We start from the raw sequence: 20,255 nt of genomic DNA on the forward strand, positions 1-20,255 counted from the left end.
TGGAGTCTAGGCTGCTTTGGGTGGAGTCAGGCTGCTGGGGGTGGAGTCGGCATTTCTGGGGGTGGAGTCTAGGCTGCTTTGGGTGGAGTCAGGCTACTGGGAGTGGAGTTGGCACTTCTGGGGGTGGAGTCGGGCTGCTGGGGGTGGAGTCAGGGCTGCTTTGGGTGGAGTCAGGTGGCTGGGGGTGGAGTCGGCACGGCGGGGGGGGGGTCCGCGGCGGTGGGGGTGGAGTCAGGGCGGCGGGGGCGCCGCCCGCCGGCTGCGGGGGCGGGGGGCGGGCGGCTGTGGTGCCGCTGTCCATGGTTCTGCTTACCACCCCAGGCCTTCTGACCCTCCCGGAGACAATGGTGCTGGGGGAGACAGGAGTGACAGGAAGGGACAGAGGTGTTGGAAATTGCAGAGAAGGAAAAAGGGTACATTTATTTGTCTGGGCATCTAAGAACGACCAGAGTTGCCAAGAAATAATTTTTTAGGCCCCACAGAAGTATCCCCTCTGGATCCCTTGCCTGAGCTTTGTGGGTGTCATATGGCTATCAGAAAAGCATGCCTCTACCCAGAAAGAGATTCTGTGGTTGCCACGCACCAGAAGTGGCCTTGGTCAGGCAGAAACAGAGACTGGGAAGGAGTCTCTGGGAACAGAGACTCCCTGAAGGGAGACTGAGGCAAGCAGTGCCCAAGCTTGATGCCCTTGGAGCACAGGTTGGGCGGGGCGCAGGGGAGGAGGGAGCAGGAGGCATGGTCAAAGTTTATTCCCAATTCTCTTGTTTCACATCATGAGAAACCTCAACCCTGAGGCTAGAATCTGAGGGTAGAGCTGCATCAGGTTGACAGGCCTTCTGGGTTGTGCCTCTCCGACTCATGTGATGTGCCTTCCTTCCCCCTGTCCTTCCACAAGCCACTTCTTTGAGGGCTGGCCTGTGACTCACCAAAGCAAGATAGGAAGAGATGCTTCCTCCCCTTCAACGGCTCACAGTCTGCCCAGGAAGCAAGCGATTAGCACACGTACCACGGACTGAGTGCTCATGGTGGGCTCTGGGGCAGAGGGTAGGGTGGGGTAGAGGCCAGACTCAGTCAGAACCTCCTGGAGGACACTGAACCAGCCTTAAAGGCTAAGCAGATTTACTCTAGACAGAGTAAGGGAGATGTGCAAAGGCACTGGGGCAAGGAAGGCCTTGGCATGATGGGGAATGTAGCACAAGAGCCCAGCTAGGTCGTGAGAATGGGGTTGGAGGATTCACCGACGCCACATCCTGGTGGGATGCCCAGGTGAGAGATCTGGATTTCATACCACAGGGGTACATGAGTTTCCTGGGGTTGCCATGTTGGGTGGCCTCAGACAATAGAGATGTATGGTTTCACACTTCTGGAGTCCAGAAATCCAAAATCAAGGTGTCAGCAGGGCCCTGCTGCCCCTGAAGGGGAGACTCCTTCCCACCTCTCCCAGCTCCTGGTGTGGCCAGCAACCCTGGGTGATCCCTGGCTTATGGACACATCTCTCCCGTCTCTGCCACATCCTCACACGTCCTGCGTCTGTGTCCAAATTCCCCTTTTCCCATAAGCACAACACTCACTGGACTGACGGACACCTTAATCAAGTATGGCCTCTTCTTTTTTTATTAAAAAAAATTTTTAATGTTTATTTTTGAGAGTGAGAGAGACAGACCTCGAGCAGGGGAGGGGCAGAGAGAGAGAGAGAGAGAGAGAGAGAGAGAGAGAGAGAGAGAATCCGAAGCAGGCTCCAGGCTCCGAGCTGTCAGCACAGAGCCCAAAGCAGGGCTCGAACCCACGCACCGCAAGATCATGACCTGAGCCGAAGTCAGACACTTAACTGACCCACCCAGGCGCCCCCCTCCGCCCCTTTTTAAGATTATTTTTTAAATTGACCTTTTCTTAACTTAATTACATCTGCGATGGCCCTGTTGCCAATAGGTCACATTCCAAGTGCTGGGAGGAAGGACTTGAGTTATCTTTTGGGGGAGGGGAACAGAATTCAACCCAGCACAGAAAGATGAAAGTCATATGGTGCACCTTACATATTAAAGAAAGCCCACTTTGCAGGTGGCTTGCCCACTGTAGGTAAGCAAGCGCTGTGCTTCCGGGAGCCATCCGGGTCCGCTCTGAGTTTACCCGAGAGGCTTCAGCTCTGCACAAAATGAGCCCTTCCTGGGACTTGAGGAAACAGCAAGCTTCCACCTGGCCTTGAAAGCCGCAGCCCTGTGGGCCGGCGGGGTTAGGGCCTGTTGGGAAACAGCGGGCTTCTTCTCCGGGGAGCCTGGAGGCCTGCTCAGTCGGCTTCTCCAACTCAGGAGAAGTTCTCTGCTTTCTGGTCTGTTCCTAGGACTCACCAAGCATCTTCCGGCCTCAGGGCCTCTGCCCAAATGGAAGGCCCTTCCCCCAATCTTCTCTCTACACAGAAGTCCCCTCCTGGGGGCGCCTGGGTGGCTCCCTCCATTGAGCGTCTAACTTCAGCTCAGGTCCTGCTCTCACAGTTCGTGAGTTCGAGCCCCACATCAGGCTCGCCGCTGTCGGTGCAGAGCCCTCTTTGGATCCTCTGTCCCCCCTCTCTCTCTGCCCCTCCCCTGCCCATGCTGTCTCTCTCAAACATAAACATTAAAAATATTTTTTTTTAAGTCACCTCCTCAAAGAGGCCTTCCTTGACTGCCACTACTGTGCCTCACCTCCTCCCTCTTCTTTCTTATTTTCTTTGTTGCAGGTATCACCTTCTGCTTCCTCCAACTGTTTGTTTACTCAGTGTTTACATCTCTCCTCTCTTGTATCAGTCAGGGTTCTGCAGAGAAACAGAACCAATAGTTTTCCATTCTCTACATGTATGATATGTATTATTAATCATATTATACATTGAAAATCATATTGTGACAATTATATAATATGTCATATTATAGAATTGTACATTTACATATAAGTTATATTTGTGTTACTATGTTTATTAATTTACATATTCTTTTATTTTTTAATATTTATTTATTTTTAGAGAGAGAGAGAGAGACAGACAGACTGCCAGTGGGGGAGGCACAGAGGGAGAGGGAGACACAGAATCCGAAGCAGGCTCCAAGCTCTGAGCTGTCAGCACAGGGCCTGACGTGGGGCTGAACCCACAAACCGTGAGATCATGACCTGAGCCAAAGTCAGATGCGTAACCGACTGAGCCACCCAGGCGCCCCATTAATTTACATATTCTTTATTAATGCATTATGCTATTGTATGTTTTGTGTTATATATGCAATTATGTGCAATTACATATAATCGTATGTATAATTGTGTGTTTTTACATGTAACATAAAGTATAGAACATATTGTATATTTTCTATTTTATTTTGTACGTAAGCATTTTATTTGAACAAGTTTTAGGGGGGCGCCTGGGTGACTCAGTCGGTTGAGCATCTGACTTCGGCTCAGGTCATGATCTCACGATTTGGGAGTGCAAGCCCCTAATTGGGCTCCATGCTTTCAGCGCAGAGAATGATTTGGAATCTGTCTCCCCTTCTTTCTCTGCCCCTCCCCCGCTTGAGATCTCTCTCCCTCAAAAATAAACATTAAAAATAAAATAAAATTTTTAACTTCATTTATCTATTTTGAGAGAGACCGAGCATGAGCAGAGGAGGGGCAGAGAGCGAGGGAGAGAGAGAGAATCCCAAGCAGGCTCCCCACCGTCAGCACAGAGCCCGATGCGGGGCTTGATCTCACGAGCCGCGAGATCATGACCTGAGCAGAAATCAAGTCAGAGTTGTTTCTTCCCCGGGGAAACCTCGATGCCTTTCCCTTGCGTGAGACCCCTATTGTGGAGGGAGGCCTCGTACTTAAAGTCGCCACCTGCTGGACGCGAACACGTCTACCAGAAACCGGGCTGCAGCCCGGAGCCCAGACACCTAACGTACGTTTGGGAACTGAAGGAAAAGTCTCCCTCGGGTCCTCAGTTTCCCAGTCTGCACCAAGGAGCTGGATGCTTTCCCCACCCTGACATTTCGGCTGCAGCTGGGCCACATCCTGCTAGGTTAGGGGCCCAGGTAGGCTTTATGTGGACCCGCCCAGGGTTGGGAGGCTGAATCACATCCTGATGAGAACCGGACATCCTGGGCTGCAAAAATACCCCGCTGGGGTCGGTGCACATGTGCGGACCAGGCACAAGGGGGCAGTAGAGGGCAATGACTGGAATCAGCTTGGCCACCGGGTAGTTTCTCTGACTCCAGCCTGTGGGGCCAGCCTCAGTTTCCTCCCCTGTGCAATGGGCTCCTACCTGCCTCCGAGGGTTGCTGTGGGGAGGAAATAAGATCGTGCCGCGAACATTCCAACCCGGCACACAGCGAGTGCCCTGTCCATGGGGTAAGTGAGGGTTCAGACTCGGTCTGGACCAGGATTTGACGCCTCAGACGTTGATGGGCACTGGGCGGGCAGGTGCACGTGAGAGAAGGAACCAGAGCAAAAGTCCGGCCCCCAGGTGAGCGGGAGGGGCCCACGTTCAGCTCCTGGGGGGTTGTTACCACTCACAGAGGGCAGGTCCGTAATTGAAGAAAAGACGGAAACCCGAAATATTTGTGTCATGTCTCTGACTCGGCCGCAAATTTAAGATGCTTTTAAGTGCTGTGTGGGCAGGACAAGGCTAGAGGTGGGGCCTCAGCCGTCAGTCTGCAGTTGGGGGTCACCTGGCAGGTGGCTGGTGTCTCTCCTGGGCTCTGGGGCCCTGGACTCATTCAGGAGTCACCCGTGTTGGGAGCAAGGGTGGCAGCTACAGACAAGACCGAGAGAGCAGGCGTGTGACTTGACTCTTCAGCCCCCGTCTGCCCTTTCTGTCCTTCTTCAAGGCGTGGTTTTCTTTTGAGGGAAGATTCACATAGCATAGGATCAACGGTTTTCAGTGCACGATTCAGTGACGCCTGGTACATTCACAACGCTGTGCAACCGTCACCTCATCAAGTTCCAGAACATTCCATCTCCCTAAAAAGTAACCCTGGCCTCATCAGCTGCCCCCCCCAACCCCCGGCCCCCACGAGCCCCCTTCCCGTCCGTGGACGGGCCTGTTCTGGACGTTTCACGCACGTGGACTCACACCCTGTGTGGCCTCTCGTGTCTGGTTCCCTCCCTGAGCGTCGTGTGTTCGGGGTCCGTTCCTGGGGGGCAGCGGGTGTGGGCGCCTCGCTCCTGCTCACGGCCGGGTGACCTTCCGGTGCGTGAGGGACACATATCCCTTCACCCATCCATGGACACGGCGTGTTTCCACTTTGTGGCTACTGTGAATCATATCACACTGGGGTGTGGGTTTTTTTTTTTTAAGCTTACTTATTTTTTGGCGGAGGGAGGGACAGAGAGAGAGAGAGAGAGAGAGAGGAATCCTAAGCAGGCTCCATGCTGTCAGCATAGAGCCCGACACCAGGGCTCGAACCTACGAACCGTGAGATCCTGACCTGAGCTGAAGTCAAGAGTCACGCTTAACTGACTGAACCCCCCCCCCAGGCGCCCCTGCAGTGTGGGTGTTCGTGTGGACGCACGCGTTCATTTCCTTTGTGCCTGTTCCAGTTTGACCTTTGACCTGTATGACTGCAAAGCAACTTCCTGTTCATCCTTCCCCTCCCAGACCCGCCACTGCGCCTGGATGTTCTGGGGGGGGGGGGGGGTGGCGGCAGGAAAGGAAGACGGAAAGGAAGAGGAACAGACAGAGGGAGCGAAGGGCTTTGAAAAGGAAAGGAGGAAGCATTCCATCGCCCTCCTCTCCCCACGCTCTGGCTCCCCGTTGGGCTGAGCCTGCACTGCTGAGTTGCGGAGGCGAATTAGGGCTTCCCTGAGTCAGCACCCCCGCGGCAGCCCCGGGCTCTCTGCAGACCTTCTGCCTCCCGGGATGGGAGTATTTCGCCGGGAGCAAAAGGAGCCGGGGCGCCTGGGTCCAATGCACCGGCGTTGAGCTCCCCAAAGCGGTCCAGGCGTTGCCAGGAAAAAACCGCCTGGTTTTGCAAATCCATGCCCGGCCAAGCATCAAGGGGCACAAATGCATGGTCGGTGGCGTTACTTTAGAAGACACCCAGGGACTCCCCAGACCCCCCCCCCCCCACGCCCCGCCCCGAGTCTTGTCCATGCTGTTTGTTTGCACTCCGCGCTCTGGTGACTGATACCTGCTCTCTGCTGGGTCCGCAGGCCACTCCCGGAAGAGACAGGGATGGACCCGCTTGGCAGCCCCACGGAAGACACGTCCTGTAAGTTTCCACGGGTGCAAAAACGGGCACGCTGTTTCCAGGTCCCGCTCTGCCTGAGGCCGTAGGTGTCGAAATGTCCGAGGCGGACCGTCAGGGAAGGGGGGGCTTCTGCGCGGGGCCCGGCGGGAACGCCCCCGGGGGGGGGGGGGGCGGGGAGATGCGCGGCCGAGTCATGTGGTGTTGCTGTGTATCCTTCAGCTGGTTGCCCGGCCTCTCTGTGCCTCCAAGTCCTTATTATTAAATGCAGGTCGTGAGCTCCCCGTGGAAGGGGGACTGCCAGGATTAAATGAGGTGACATGTGTTAAGTGCCCAGGGGACGCCAGGCGCAAAGTCAGCCCTGGAGGGCTCTGCTGTCCTAAGCGCTCAGGAAGGCTCACGGCTCTGAGGACCCAAAGCCCCAGAATTTGGGGACAGGGGGTCCAGGACAGCCAGAGGAACTGTCCTAAACATGTGTTCTCCTCAGTGGCATCCCCTCATGTGGTCTTGCTGGGGGGGGGGGGGGCCCACTCTGCCTGCGTCTCCCCCGTGCAGCTCATCACAGCTCATCCTACCCTTTCGGAGGAAAGACTGACCAGAGAGGGACAGCCGCGCCCCTGATATCACACAGCAGTAAGAGCTAAGACCAGCTTGTCCCAGCTTTCTGGGGCCACTCAGGATGGTTGGTCCCCCTAGAGTACTGGGCCTGCTTCTGACCTGAGCACATGGACTCTGCCTGTCGTTGTCACCCCCAGAGGGTGATCTTGGGCGAGTCCCCTGACTGTGTTGGCGCTCTGTTTCCTACCTCTGCAAAACGAGAGGTGTGTGACAACCATACGCCTCTTCCTAGGTGTGACTGGTTGAATCGCAGCCCCCAAAGCATATCCAGATCCTAATCCTGGAATCTGTGAATGTCCCCTCACAAGGCAAAAGGGACTTCACAAATGACATTTAGTTAAGGAGATGGAGAGACTTGGTGGTGAATTTTATGCGTCCACTTGGCTGGGCCACAGTACCCAGAGATGTAGTCAAGCATTATTCTAGAGGTTTCCATTGAAAGTCACTCTTTCAATGAGATTCACATTTAAATGACTAGACTCTGAGTAGAGTAGATTGCATTTCCTAATATGGGTGGGTCTCATCTAATCAGTTGAGGGCCATAAGAGGAAGAAGACTCAGGGCAAAATTCCTCTTCAGCTGTGAACACGTGAAACCCCGGCAGGTTATTTGCTTCCAAAATATGACGGTGGGACAGGCATGGGATAGATGTCCTCATTCCGAAAAGCAGAAACAGGAGGAAAGAAAGGGATCGTCAGTCCCAGCAAGTCTGAAATTTGGCAGGACAAATTCCATCAGATTTTTTTTTTTTTTTTAGTGAAAATTCTATTCGATTTTCTTTCTTTTATTTTTGAGAGAGAGAGAGAGAGAGAGAGAGAGACAGAATCCCAGGCTCCACGCTGTCAGCACGGAGCCCGACACGGGGCTCAAACTCACGAACCGTGAAATCATGACCTGAGCCGGAACCAAGAGTCAGACGCTTAGCTGACTGAGCCCCGCCCCCGCCAGGTGCCCCATGACTATTTTGTTTTTACCGTTTTCTGCAGAAGCACACATTTATATCCCAGTGTGTGTCCTGAGGCGGTCACCTCTGACCCGTGGTTTAGGGCTGGAGAAATTCAAAGACCAAAAGGGGAAGGAGCTTGTCCGTTGAATTACGTGTCGATGAATGTCTTCATCTGGTGAGAGAGGGGCAGGGCTCTCCTATTGGCTCATTTATTTTGTCCTCACTGTCCACCGATGATTCCGTCCGCTGACACTTCTGGGGGAGAGTTCCCAAGGTCTCTGGAAGAACAACCTGTCTCCCTTGAGCTGGCTCAGGGGCATCTGGGGGCTTACCCCCCCGTAAGGCAACCTCCGTCAGGGGCTAGCCCTGCTCAGCTAGCTGTCGGATCAGCTTTAACCCCTTGGAGGCAGCCCCGGGGGGGTTGGGGGGGGGAGACCACCTCATACAAGGAGACCAGAGTTTCAGCTAAGAGTCTTCAGGAAAATGGGGCGCCTGGGTGGCGCAGTCGGTTAGGCGTCCGACTTCAGCCAGGTCACGATCTCGCGGTCCGTGAGTTCGAGCCCCGCGTCGGGCTCTGGGCTGATGGCTCGGAGCCTGGAGCCTGTTTCCGATTCTGTGTCTCCCTCTCTCTCTGCCCCTCCCCCGTTCATGCTCTGTCTCTCTGTCCCAAAAATAAATAAACGTTGAAAAAAAAATGTTTAAAAAAAAAAAAAAGAGTCTTCAGGAAAAAGCAGTTCAAACCGTGAGGCATACCCACGCTGACCAGCTCCAGAGAGATCCCTCTGTGCCTCAGTTTGCTCACCTGGTAAAGGGGACAATAACAGAACTCGCCTTGTGCGGATATCGCAAAGTCGAAACAGGAAAACGCTTGGGGGGGGGGGGTGCTGCGGAGAGGGCCTGGCCCATGCGATGTGATCAGTAAACTTCAGCGATTATGGAGGTGAACATCACTGAGAGGTGAAAAGCAGAATGTGGGCGTCCTCTGCCAGCCCCATCCGGAAGGCAACAGTGATCGCAGGTGTCGGCAGGCCCACCGTCTAGAGCCGGGCAGGCCATCCGTGTGACCCTGACCTGACTCACCGTTGCGAGTCTCACCTAGCGGCCGGTAAAATTAAGTCAGGCTCCGTCTGCGGGGTCACAGAGCCGGGAAGCAGCGAGGTCCAGGCGCCCGCCCTTGACGTCCAGGCGGCAAGGGCACAGCATGAACCTGTCCGGAAGGGATGTCGCCTGACTTGCAACCACATGGCGGGGCAGACCTCTCACCGGATCAGGAACCGGGCAGGGGGAGCAAGGAGGAAGAAGCCACAGTTGTTTTGTTCTCCCGTTTTCCAAACAGCCCCTCCCAACACATTGAACTTCAACGGAGCTCATCGTAAGCGGAAGACACTGGTCGCCCCCGAGATCAACATTTCGCTGGATCAGAGCGAGGGCTCCCTGCTGTCCGACGACTTCCTGGACACCCCTGATGACCTCGATATCAACGTGGACGACATCGAGACCCCGGACGAGACCGACTCGCTGGAGTTTCTGGGAAATGGCAATGAGCTGGAGTGGGAAGGTGAGGCCCAGGGCTGCTCCCCACGGGCTCAGCTGGGACAGGGGCTCCAACCCAGGGCTCACGGGACAGCCTCGGGAGGGTCCCTCCTCCGCTGCGACCCCACACCCGTTTTTCTTGAGGACTTGAGGGTTTTTCCAGGGGGCGTGGCTCTCCCGTGATCCTCAAAGGTGACCACGTCCGAAATGAAGTGCCTCCAACTCGTTGCACAGCTGTCTGGGGAGCATTTATTCGGGAGCAGATCTTGACTGGGGTGCGGGGCGGGTGGCGGGGATGTGGCAGGAAGAGGGGGTGCCCAGCCCCAAGCACGGTCGCCAGAAAGACCGACGCGAGGCACCGAAGCCAAAACGCACAAGCCGAGCGCCCCTGGCGCTCAGTGCTGTGAGGGAAACAAGGTGAGATGTTGGGACGGGGCGGAGGGGCTCACCCGAGGGACACAGGGCCGCGTCCGGGGACGTCTGGGGCCATCGCACTGGGGCTGCTCCTGGCACTGAGTGGGGCGGCCAGGATGCCCACCCGGGACGCCCCGAACGTGTGCAGTGCTGAGACGGGGAAGGATGGGCGTTACCTCTTTAGCTGTTTGCTGGAACTCGGCCTCGAAGCCACCCGGCGGTGGGCTGGAGGGAGGGAGGGAGGGAGGGAGGGAGGGAGGGAGGGAGGGAGTTTCCACCCCTGATCCAATCGCCCTGTCGTCACGGGTCTACCCCGTTTTTCTATTTCTTCCTGAGCCAGTTCTGGTGGTTTGTGCGTTTCTTAGAATTTAATTTTTTTTATAACGTTTATTTATTTTTGAGACAGAGAGAGACAGAGCGTGAACAGGGGAGGGGCAGAGAGAGAGGGAGACACAGAATCGGAAACAGGCTCCAGGCTCTGAGCTGTCAGCACAGAGCCTGACCGACGCGGGGCTCGAACTCACAGACCGTGAGATCATGACCCGAGCCGAAGTCAGACGCTTAACCGACTGAGCCACCCAGGCGCCCCGCGTTTCTTAGAATTTAGCCGTTTCGTCTAGGCCACCCGACACGTGTGCAGTGATTTGTGGGATTCTCTCGTCATTGTGTTTATTCTTGTCGCCCCAGAGGGGTTTTAGATGGGCCTCTGGCGGCGGAGGTAGGGGACACGCCGGAAGGAGGGGTCAGGGCTGGATGAAACACGGGAGGCGGAGGAGGACCGGGCCGTGGAGAGCCGCGTGCGTCGCTAGGGGCCGGGCAAGCGTGCAGGGGGTCCCGGTGCCAGGCTGCATCGTCTCTCTGTGTGCCAGGCTCCAAGGAGGGCACAGAATGAGAGCGCCCGTGCCCTTGAGCGCCCTCGCGGTTTGATGAAGCAGACAGACACGTTCACAGGCCCCGAGCCCCAAGCCCACAGAGTGCTCTAGGAAGCCAGGCTTTCTGGAGAAGGTGGCATTTGAGCCGGGCCGTGAAGGGAGAGCGGGGGGAGGGGGGGAAGTGGACGATCAGGGCCTCTGGGCGGGGAGAAGCACGTGGGCAAGGTCACGGGGGAAGCAGGAGGGTCACGCGTCCACAGGCAGCAGAGGCAGAGGGGGCCGGGGCGGGAGGCTGGGACCCAACGTCTGGACTGAGACGTCCCTTCTGCTCCCCCCCCCCCCCGGCTGGCTTCCAGATGACACCCCAGTGGCCGCCGCGAAGAACATGCCCGGTGACAGTGCAGATCTGTTCGGGGACGGCGCAGTGGAGGACGGCGGTGCCACCAACGGGCGCCTCTGGCGGACGGTGATCATCGGAGAACAAGAACACCGGATTGACCTGCACATGATCCGACCCTACATGAGGGTAGTGACCCACGGAGGTGAGACCGCACCCCGCGAGCTCCCCCTGGCTCCAGCCGGGCCGACCGGGGGTCATCAGAGGCTCCCTCTGAAGCTCAGTCTCTTCATCCGAGACACAGGGGCGTTAAGCCCGGTGTCCCCCCCCATCAGAGGCAGGCCGATCAGGGGTCTGCGGCTCCCCAAGAGCTCCCATGACTCAGAGCCGTGCCCTCCGGGAAGGAAGGGGCTGGTTGGCGAGGGGGTGGGAGCCCGGGGGAGAGCCCGGGGCAGCTCGGAGCGCAAGCCACTCACCGGCCGCCTCTCCCCAGGGTACTACGGCGAGGGTCTCAACGCCATCATCGTGTTCGCTGCCTGCTTCCTCCCGGACAGCAGCTCCCCCGACTACCACTACATCATGGAGAACCTCTTCCTGTAAGTGGCCCGCCCGCCCGCTGCGCCCCATGCCCTTGGCTCCAAGAGCCCCAGCCCGCGGGCTGGACCAGGCTCCTAGGACCACCCCTCGTCACTCCCACTTACTGAGCCTTTACTCTTTGGCGGCCCGCGAGGCCACGCGCTTCACGTGTGGAAACGCAGTCCACGCTCCGGGCAACCCTGTGGGGCGGACACCTCCACCTACAGGTGCAGCCCCCAACACACAGACAGGTTCAGTCACTCGCCCAAGGACACAGGGGTGCAGCTTCATAACGATGGCGTAACGCACCTGGCAGGTAACAGAAAGAGCTCAGTAAACGTGACCTACTTCAGTTCTAGTGATTATGGAGGTTTCCTTGTGACTCAGTGGGGCTCCGGTGCCCGGTGGTTCAGAGGACGAGGAGGCACCTGGGGGAGGTCAGGGCAGGAAGGGGCCCCAGAATCCAGGGAGCCCAGCCTCCCCCCACCCCCCACCTTCAGGTGGGGAAGTAGAGGCTGAGACAGAGGAAAAGGTTTTCTGGGGCACCAGGGTGGCTCAGGTCATGATGTCGCGGCTCGCCAGTTCAAGGCCCACGTGGGGCTCCGCACTCACAGCGTGGAGCCCACTTTGGACCCTCTGTCCACCTCCCTCTCTGCCCCTCCCCTGCTCGCTCTCTCTCTGTCAAAATAAACAGACATTTAAAAAAATAATAATAACAGTAAACAAAAAGAAAAGAGTTTCTAAAGTCGCTCAGGGAGAGACGGGGCCCGGACGGGACCCCGGGGCCGTGACGTCTGGTGCGGTGGGCCGTCCACTGTGGGTGCCGGTTCCCCGGCCATCCCCGGGGCCGTTGGGACCCCCTCTCCGGATTATCGGAGACGCTAGATGCTGTCGTGCGCGTAAAACCCTTGGTGCCTAATAAGTGCTTAGTGAAATGGTGACCCCTGCTATCCCTAGGCCCACGGCCACTAACTTGGGGTGGGCCGGGGTCTGCAGCCACGCCACCCCGAGCAGGCGGGGCTGGCCCAGCACGGCCGGCGGCAGCAAAGAGCGCAGGTGCCCACGGGCGCTCCGTCCCGCGGGCGGACGGGGGGCGGGGCTTCCTAACTCTGGCCCCCCCCCTGCCGGGCCCCCATCTTCCGCACACGTGACCAGGTACGTCATCAGCAGTCTGGAGCTGCTGGTGGCCGAGGACTACATGATCGTCTACCTGAACGGCGCCACCCCCCGGCGGAGGATGCCTGGCATCGGCTGGCTGAAGAAGTGTTACCAGATGATCGACAGGAGGTGCGTGCGTGGGCGGAAGGGCGCCGGGAGGGAGGGGTTTTCGCCCCCGCGGAGCAGGGGACCCCGGAGCCCCGCCCCCCCCGGAAGGAGGCGTGGCCGTCGGACGAACGACCTCAGACCGGACTTTTGAACGGACTTCCGTGCGGCTCCTGGCTCCTGGGGGGGGGGGGCACCGGCCGTCCTTGGCACCCCCAGCTTGGAGGCGCGCCGCCCCCGTCGTGGTCACGCGGCCTTTCCCCGTGTGTCTGCGTCCAAACGTCCCCTCTTTATAAGGACACCAGTGATTGGATTACGTCCCATCCTGCCCTGGTGTGACTTTTAGAGAATTATGTCGGCCATGACCTTATTTTCTAAACGATGTCCCCGTTCTGAGGTCCAAGAGGTTAGGACGACAACATACAAATCTGGGGGGGGGGGGGGGCACGCAGTTCAACGTGACCACAACAGGGGGTCAGAACCCGGGTGCCCCAGGACATCCTTCGGGGATGGGCCGCGCGGCCACGCAGTCAAGAGCTCAGGCCCTGAATGAAGTGACACCTGGGGCTAGAGGTCGGCGTGGCCCCCACAAACCCCGCAAAGGGGGCTCGGTCTTCTGGACCCCCCCCCCCCCCCCCGGGTCTGCCCGCCGGGAGCCCCTCCCTCCCCAGGGCCCGCTTGCTCTGCTTCCCCACGCAGGTTGCGGAAGAACCTCAAGTCGCTGATCATTGTGCACCCGTCCTGGTTCATCCGCACGGTGCTGGCGGTGTCCCGGCCTTTCATCAGGTGAGGCCACGGCCGGGGCGGGCTCGCGCGTCTTTGTCGGGAATCCGAATCTTCCAGCTTCTCTGCGTCGGAGGCGGACCTCGGCCTCAAGCTGTTTAAATCATGTGCGTTGTTAGTATTAAGGGACGGCCACAGGAAAAATATCACCAAAGCAGCTGTCCCACCCTAAGTGCCGGATACCTCGTAACGTGACAGCCACCACCGGAGAGGCTGACGCTGTCACACCCGTCGCGTGGATGAGGGATCTGGGGCTCAGAAGGGTCAAGGCACGCAGCCAGGGTCACACAGCCAGGTGCTCGCCTGCCACACTCCCCCCGCCCTGTCCGCTCCAGAACCTGTGGGGGGACCATTAGGACGCGAGGAGGGTCTGACCCACTCCCGGCAATAATGTCACCAGCCACGTGTGCCTTGGGGGGTCCTCGAGACCACCCTCGGGTTTGACGAGTCACTGGAAGGACTCCCAGAGCTCAGAAAAGCTGTCGCGGTTTCCTACAGAGGAAGGACGCGGGTTAAAGTTGGCGAAGCTCGAAGGTGCATATGGAGGTCCCAGGCGGGCAGTTGTCCCCTCCCCGGGGGTGGTAACAAAAGCCCTTAATTGTCCCTGCGAAGATGTGTGACAGCATACAGGAAGGTCCACCAACCGGGAAGCTCACCTTGCTGTCTAGGGTTTCACTGTGGTTTGGCCACATGGGGACCGAGTAGCCAGGGGGCTGACCTTAGTCTCCAACTTGAGCCGCCCCAGACGTCACGCCAATGTGACGTGCCCAAGATCTGCACCATAAACCACATCTTTTTAAGTACATACATATATATTTTTTCAATGTTTGTTTTGAGAGAGAGAGAGAGAGGTAGCATGAGTGGGGGAAGGGCAGAGAGAGAGGAGAGAGAGAATCCCAAGCAGGCTCCATGCTGTCAGCACAGAGCCGGATGTGGGGCTCGAACCCACGTACTGTGAGATCATGACCTGAGCGGAAACCAAGAGTCGGACACTTAATGGACTGAGCCACCCAGGCGCCCCGAGACAGAGAAAGAGAGAGAGAAAATCCTAAGCAGTCTCCGTGCCCAGCCTGACTCGGGGCTCGGTCTCGTGACGGTGAGATCGCCACCTGAGCCAAAATCAGGAGTCAGACGCTTAAGGGACTGAGCCACCCAGGCGCCCCCTGAATGTATATTTAATTTGACATGACTCAGAGCATTGAATCGAATCCAGGTCCTTCGGGGGAGCCTGGTGGGCTCATTCGGGAGAACACGCAGCCCTCGATCTCAGGGTCCTTGAGTTCGAGCCCCAGGTTGGCAGTACAGATTGCTTAAATACATATACTTAAAAAAAGAAAGGAAGGAAGGAAAGAAGGAAGGAGGGAGGGAAGGAAGCTCACGCTTTGTCTCACTGTTTCTCAAAAATAAATGTATAAAAAATATTTTACAAAATGTGACTCGCCCTGCATGAAAGCAGTCGGATTTGCTCATAACAGCACACATGGCCGCTTTGTGACGCCCCGTGGGGAGCGTCTGTCATGCCTAATCACTTACCGTCGGCCTTTCTGCCAAGCAGCTGCTTTATTTTTCCCATTAGGGACGCTGTGTGTCATTCATTCCTCATGTGTCTCCCTTTGCATCGGACGCCGGAAAGCCTGAGCCGAGTTTTATTATTTTTTTTTATTAAAAAAAATTTTTTTTAACGTTTATTTATTTTTGAGACAGAGAGAGACAGAGCATGAACGGGGAGGGTCAGAGAGAGAGGGAGACACAGAATCGGAAACAGGCTCCAGGCTCTGGGCCATCAGCCCAGAGCCCGACGCGGGGCTCGAACTCACGGACCGCGAGATCGTGACCTGAGCCGAAGTCGGACGCTCAACCGACGGAGCCACCCAGGCGCCCCATGAGCCGAGTTTTAATCTGACCTCTCGACGTAGATACGAAACGTCTCAACACGCTTTTGTAGACCCCTGACTCCGTCTTACCTTTTCCTTTTTTTTTTTTTTTTTTTTTTACCATTAACTCGATTATTTTATCGTTTGCTGTTGTGCCGTATCCTCTCGGCCTTCTGTTTGTCATTTAGAAAAATGACTCGACTTTCAAAAAAGCTTTTAAAAACTTGTTCCGATGCTGCTTTATTTTTGAAGAGACAGAGTGCGAGCGGGGGAGGGGCAGAGAGAGAGGGAGCCAGGGCCTCGGAAGCAGGCTCCGGGCTGTGGGCGCAGAGCCCGACGCGGGGCCCGGTCTCCCCGACTGTGGGATCGCGACCTGAGCCGAAGTCGTCCGCTCAACCGACCGAGCCGCCCGCCCAGGGGGCCCTCGAAAAAAACTTATTTTATACTTCAGCAAAATTAGGTTTAAGTTAGATTTTTAAAAATAACAGTAACCGCGAGTTCAAAGCCACACGCTGGTGACAGAGCCCCGCGTGGCAGCAGACAGCCTGGCTCCGGGTGCGGACCGAGAGAGGCTGCTCTTTCTGAAAGGACGGGCTGTGAGTCTCTGTGCCCTGGCGTGCCCCGGGCCTGGACTTCACGCATGTCCCTCCTTGTCCCACCAGCGTCAAATTCATCAACAAGATCCAGTACGTGCACAGCTTGGAAGATCTGGAACAGCTCATCCCCATGGAACACGTGCAGATCCCCGAGTGCGTGCTACAGTGAGTGTCCCCGTGCCGTGGGGGCGCCCCCTCCCCCGGCCCCAGCGCGCCCAGGCTCCGCGCCTCCCCTCTCGGGGGCCGAGAACCGGACGCCGGACGTGAGTGGGAGCAGCAGACCCGGGGAGACACGGTGAAACAAGCCCACGTGAGATCGGAGAACACGTGGGCCCCCCGGGCATCTCCACGCAGGGCGGGGCCGGCCAGCCGTGGCCCACAGCTTGTTGTATAAATAAAGTTTTATTGGCACACGGCCCCGCCCATCCATGGCTGCCTTCGAGCCGCATCGGAATTGAGCAGCTGTGGCGGAAACCGGCCTACGAAGTCGAAAAAAAATATTTATGCCCGGCGGGGGGGGGGGGGGGGCGGGTAGACCGACCCACGTCCGCGAGGGGTTGCTTTACAATGACCCCGTTCAATTGCTGGTGCCGGATCAGGCACAGAAAACTAATCGGCTGAGCCGTGTCTATACCAGATGCTGGACAAGGCCAGCGGAGTCACTGCCAGAAACGTGAAAAAGACCGTCGGCCCGTCAGTCCCGGCTGCCTTTCTGCGCCCAAGGCTGGCGCGAACTCGGACGTGACAAGGAGATTGTGTCTCCGTTCCCAGAAGGGAAGGGGTCCCCAGGCAGCGCACCTGTGGGGGAGGCGGGCGTCTGAGGAGTTGTACTTTCTGTCTTCCAGGTACGAAGAGGAAAGGCTCAAGGCCAGGAGAGAGAGGTGTGTACAGAGTGCCTCGGGGCGGGGGCTGGGCCGGGCCTACCTTGGGGGGGGGGGGTGGGTAACAGGTGGCTTTGGCCCAGCAGGGGCCGATGACGCCCTCGCGTTTGTTGAGGGCTTTGAGTCAGACCGCGGTTCGAATCTGCTCCGTCACGGAGGGACGGTAGGCGAGCAAAGAGTTCACAGCCACCGTGGGGGTTACTCTGAAGAATGAGGACAAGGGGACCCCCCGGGCGAAAAGTGGCTCATAGTAATCGCGGTAAAATCAAGTCATCCGCTGACAGAGGGGGCACAGGTTCCGTTCTCGGCCCCGACAGCCCCAGAAATGCCCCTTCAATAACCTACTGGTTCGGTTTTTGTTGGTCCCAGAAATGCCCCTTCAATAACCTACTGGTTCGGTTTTCGTTGGTCGCGTCACCAGGGGTGGCGGTCACGGGACCTCAGGGCGATCGCGGCCCCACCCAGTTATGAGGCCCTCATGCCGTCCCCCGGATACGTTCATATTCCGCCCCCACCCCCCGGAGCTGGGCAGGGCCAGGATTCCCGACAGCATCTTGCAGCCCAGGAATCCGAGGCTCAGAGAGGCACGGGCGCCTGCCCCAGGCCACACAGCAAGCCTGGGGGAGGGTTGGGGCTTCGGGGGGTCGAGAGCGTCTATCACTGCCAGGCCCCGTGCCAGCCTCCGGGGAGACAGGTGAAAAAGAGTCCTGTTCCGGGGGGCTCCAAATGGCAGAGGAGAGGGGCGCGTCACCGAGTGAGGAAAGCGGGTCCCGGGCAGGGCGGGTGATGTGGGCAGGTGAGCCACATAGTGAGCAGCGCCATGGAGGCTCCGGGCGGCGTCATGTAGTGATGATGGGCCACGGGCGCCAGGGAGGGAGGCCGAGGGCAGGCAGGACGCCCCGTCCCGTGCATGGCCCCCGCGTCCATCCGCGTGGTGGCAGGTGGCAGGGGTCCTTCCTTCCCGAGGCGAGTAATATTCCCACGCGTGGACGGACCACGTTGTGTTTGTCCCTCATCCACGGAGGGACGTGGGTTTGCTGAGGCTGCTGGGAGTCGTGCCGCTGCGGACACGGGCCGCGAACACCCAGCTGAGTCCCCGCGTTCCCGAAGTGGGGTTCCGGGAGCACGTGGCGATGCTGCCTTGAACGTTTTGCGGAACCGCCACGCTGTCCCCGGGGCACGTGGGCCCCCCCCCCCCCCCGCAGGACAAGGGCTGCCCCTCCCCCTCCCATGTCCTCATCACTTGTAGTTCTGGTATTTTTGAGAGAAAGGGAGGGAGGGAGGGAGGGAGAGAGGGGGAGGGAGCGCTCCTGCGGGCGTGTGTGCTCCGGAGTGGGGGAGGGGCGGGGGGGGCCAGAGGATCCCAAGCGGGCTCTGTGCCCACAGACTGACGGCAGAGAGCCCGACGCGGGGCTCACACTCATGAACCGTGAGATCATGACCGGAGCCCAAGTCTGACAGTTGACCGAGCCGCCCGGGCGCCCCGACTCGTAGTTTTGTTTTCGAGACAGCAGCCGCTGCTGGGTGGGAAGTAGAGATGTCTGTCTGTCTGTCTGTCTGCACTTTTCCCCTTCCTTTCTTCCCCTACCCTTCTCCATCTTTCGCTCGCTCTCTGTCTCTCCCTGTCTCTCCCTGTCTTTCTCTCTCTCTGCCTCGGCCTCTCTTTGGCCTCCCAGTCTTAGCTGGGGAGGCACGGAGACCAGCACCGCAAGCCGGGATCAGGGCACAGGGGATCTGTGTCCCCTGTGTCCAAGGGGCGAGGACCGGTGCCTCCGGGCTGGCAGCTGAGAGGAACGTTCGGGGTCTTTCCTCCTCCCCGTCCTGTCCCCGCTCGTGCCCCCTTCCCCATGGTCGTCTCCGCCGTCATTAACCCCTGGGTTGATCTCTGTGCCCTCGGGGCCCATCCTGGGGCAGCGAGACTCCCCCACGCCACCCTCCGAGGCCACAGCGGGCAGGTTCGTCACCCACGTCCTCTCTCTCCGTCCCCAGCGCCAGGCTGCAGCCGGAGTTCGTCCTGCCCAGGTCTGAGGACAAGCCGGAGGCGGTGCTGGCGGAGGACAGGTAACTGTGCAGGTGGCCACGGCGAGGGCGGCCGAGCCCGCACGTCCGGTAAGAGTGACCGCAACGCTCTCGTGACGAGGACAGCAGAGAGCGATGCCGGCCCCATCCTGAATGCTCAGTCCCGGGGTCCCTCTTCCCTCCACCCCGGGCCGTCCCCACGGGACACCTGCAGAGGCCGGAATTATATTTAAACCAACAGTCGGGCGCCTGGCGGTCGGTTGAGTGTGGAACCCTTGATCTCAGGGGTGTGAGTTCGAGCCCCACCACGGGAGCAAAGATTACTTAAAAAAAATAAAAGCTTTACAGATAAATAAACAAATTAGCCAACTGTCCATAAAATGTGAAAGTCCGCTCCTCTCTGGGGCTGGGCTGCCCGTGCCTGGCCTCGGGGGCTCAGCACATGCCCGCCCACCGCCGGGCAAGCCCCCTGGATGGCCAGCCCCAGCCCCGTCTCTTCCCCAGGGGCTTCTTCACCCTCTTTTTCTTTTAAGGTCATTTATTTATCTGGTGGGGGGGAGGGGCAGAGAGAGAATCCCAAGCCGGCTCCGTGCTGTCAGCGCAGAGCCTGACGTGGGGCTCGATCCTACCAGCCGTGAGATCATGACCCTGAGCCGAGATCAAACGTCAGACACTTAACCGCCTGAGCCCCCCGGGCGCCCCCCGCGACGGACAGTTTTAAAGTGCACGTTCCAGTGGCCTTTCGGACCCTGGCAGAGCTGTCCGTGCAGCACCCCTCTCTAGTTCCAGAACTCTCTAGTTCCAGAACATTCCATCACCCCGAACGGACCCCACATCCGATAAGCAGTTCCTCCCGTCACGCCCCCCGCTTTACTTTTCTGACGCCCAGCAGATACGGCCCCAAGCCCCGTGGCGCCTTGCCCCCGATGGGTAGAAAACGCAGTGGGCTCTGCCCCCGCCCCTGCCCCCCTCCCCTGTGCCCAGCCAGCCTGCCTCCTGCATTTGACCCTCGCGTAGCCTCTGTCTCCTGCCCTTGTGCCACGTGGGGGCAGCGGCTGCGTCTGGGGCCATCCACCCCCCCCCCCCCAGCCCCCAGCGTCCAGGACTCAGGGACCGCGGGTAGCTGATGCGGCCGCGAGAGGGGTTCTGCTCTCCGGTGGAGGTTCTGGCTGGTGACCTTTCTGCACGTCCCCGTGGGCGGCCCCCACTCGCTTGGTACCAGCTCAAGGCGAGGCCGAGCCGGCCGCACGAGGCTCGCGGCCAGATGCCAGGGCTCCCCCCAAATAGGCAAATAACGCGAAGGCTTCTCTCTTCACAGGCCTGCTCCGGCCACAGATCAGGAAACGAGGTGGGTGGGGAGCAGG

At 58.6% G+C, this 20,255-nt stretch overlaps 1 protein-coding gene across 2 annotated transcripts in view; it reads left to right on the top strand.

The window, feature by feature from the left end:
- The window catches only part of ATCAY (ATCAY kinesin light chain interacting caytaxin), a 29,252-nt gene that overhangs the window by 6,181 nt on the left and 2,816 nt on the right, over positions 1–20,255 (top strand). The window contains exons 3-12 of one of the 2 annotated variants that reach the window (XM_040461782.1): positions 6,145–6,203; positions 9,080–9,301; positions 10,919–11,104; positions 11,393–11,495; positions 12,631–12,762; positions 13,438–13,524; positions 16,058–16,156; positions 16,837–16,872; positions 18,862–18,933; positions 20,210–20,239. In XM_040461782.1, the coding sequence (XP_040317716.1) occupies positions 6,145–6,203; positions 9,080–9,301; positions 10,919–11,104; positions 11,393–11,495; positions 12,631–12,762; positions 13,438–13,524; positions 16,058–16,156; positions 16,837–16,872; positions 18,862–18,933; positions 20,210–20,239 (1,026 nt within the window). Of the gene's footprint in view, positions 1–6,144; positions 6,204–9,079; positions 9,302–10,918; positions 11,105–11,392; positions 11,496–12,630; positions 12,763–13,437; positions 13,525–15,097; positions 15,166–15,413; positions 15,623–16,057; positions 16,157–16,836; positions 16,873–18,861; positions 18,934–20,209; positions 20,240–20,255 lie in introns of those variants that run through there. The other variant, XM_040461783.1, reaches the window with a different exon arrangement.

The sequence above is a fragment of the Herpailurus yagouaroundi genome, unplaced genomic scaffold (assembly GCF_014898765.1).
Source record: "Herpailurus yagouaroundi ecotype Mexico unplaced genomic scaffold, PumYag 295, whole genome shotgun sequence".
Classification (NCBI taxonomy): domain Eukaryota; kingdom Metazoa; phylum Chordata; class Mammalia; order Carnivora; family Felidae; genus Herpailurus; species Herpailurus yagouaroundi.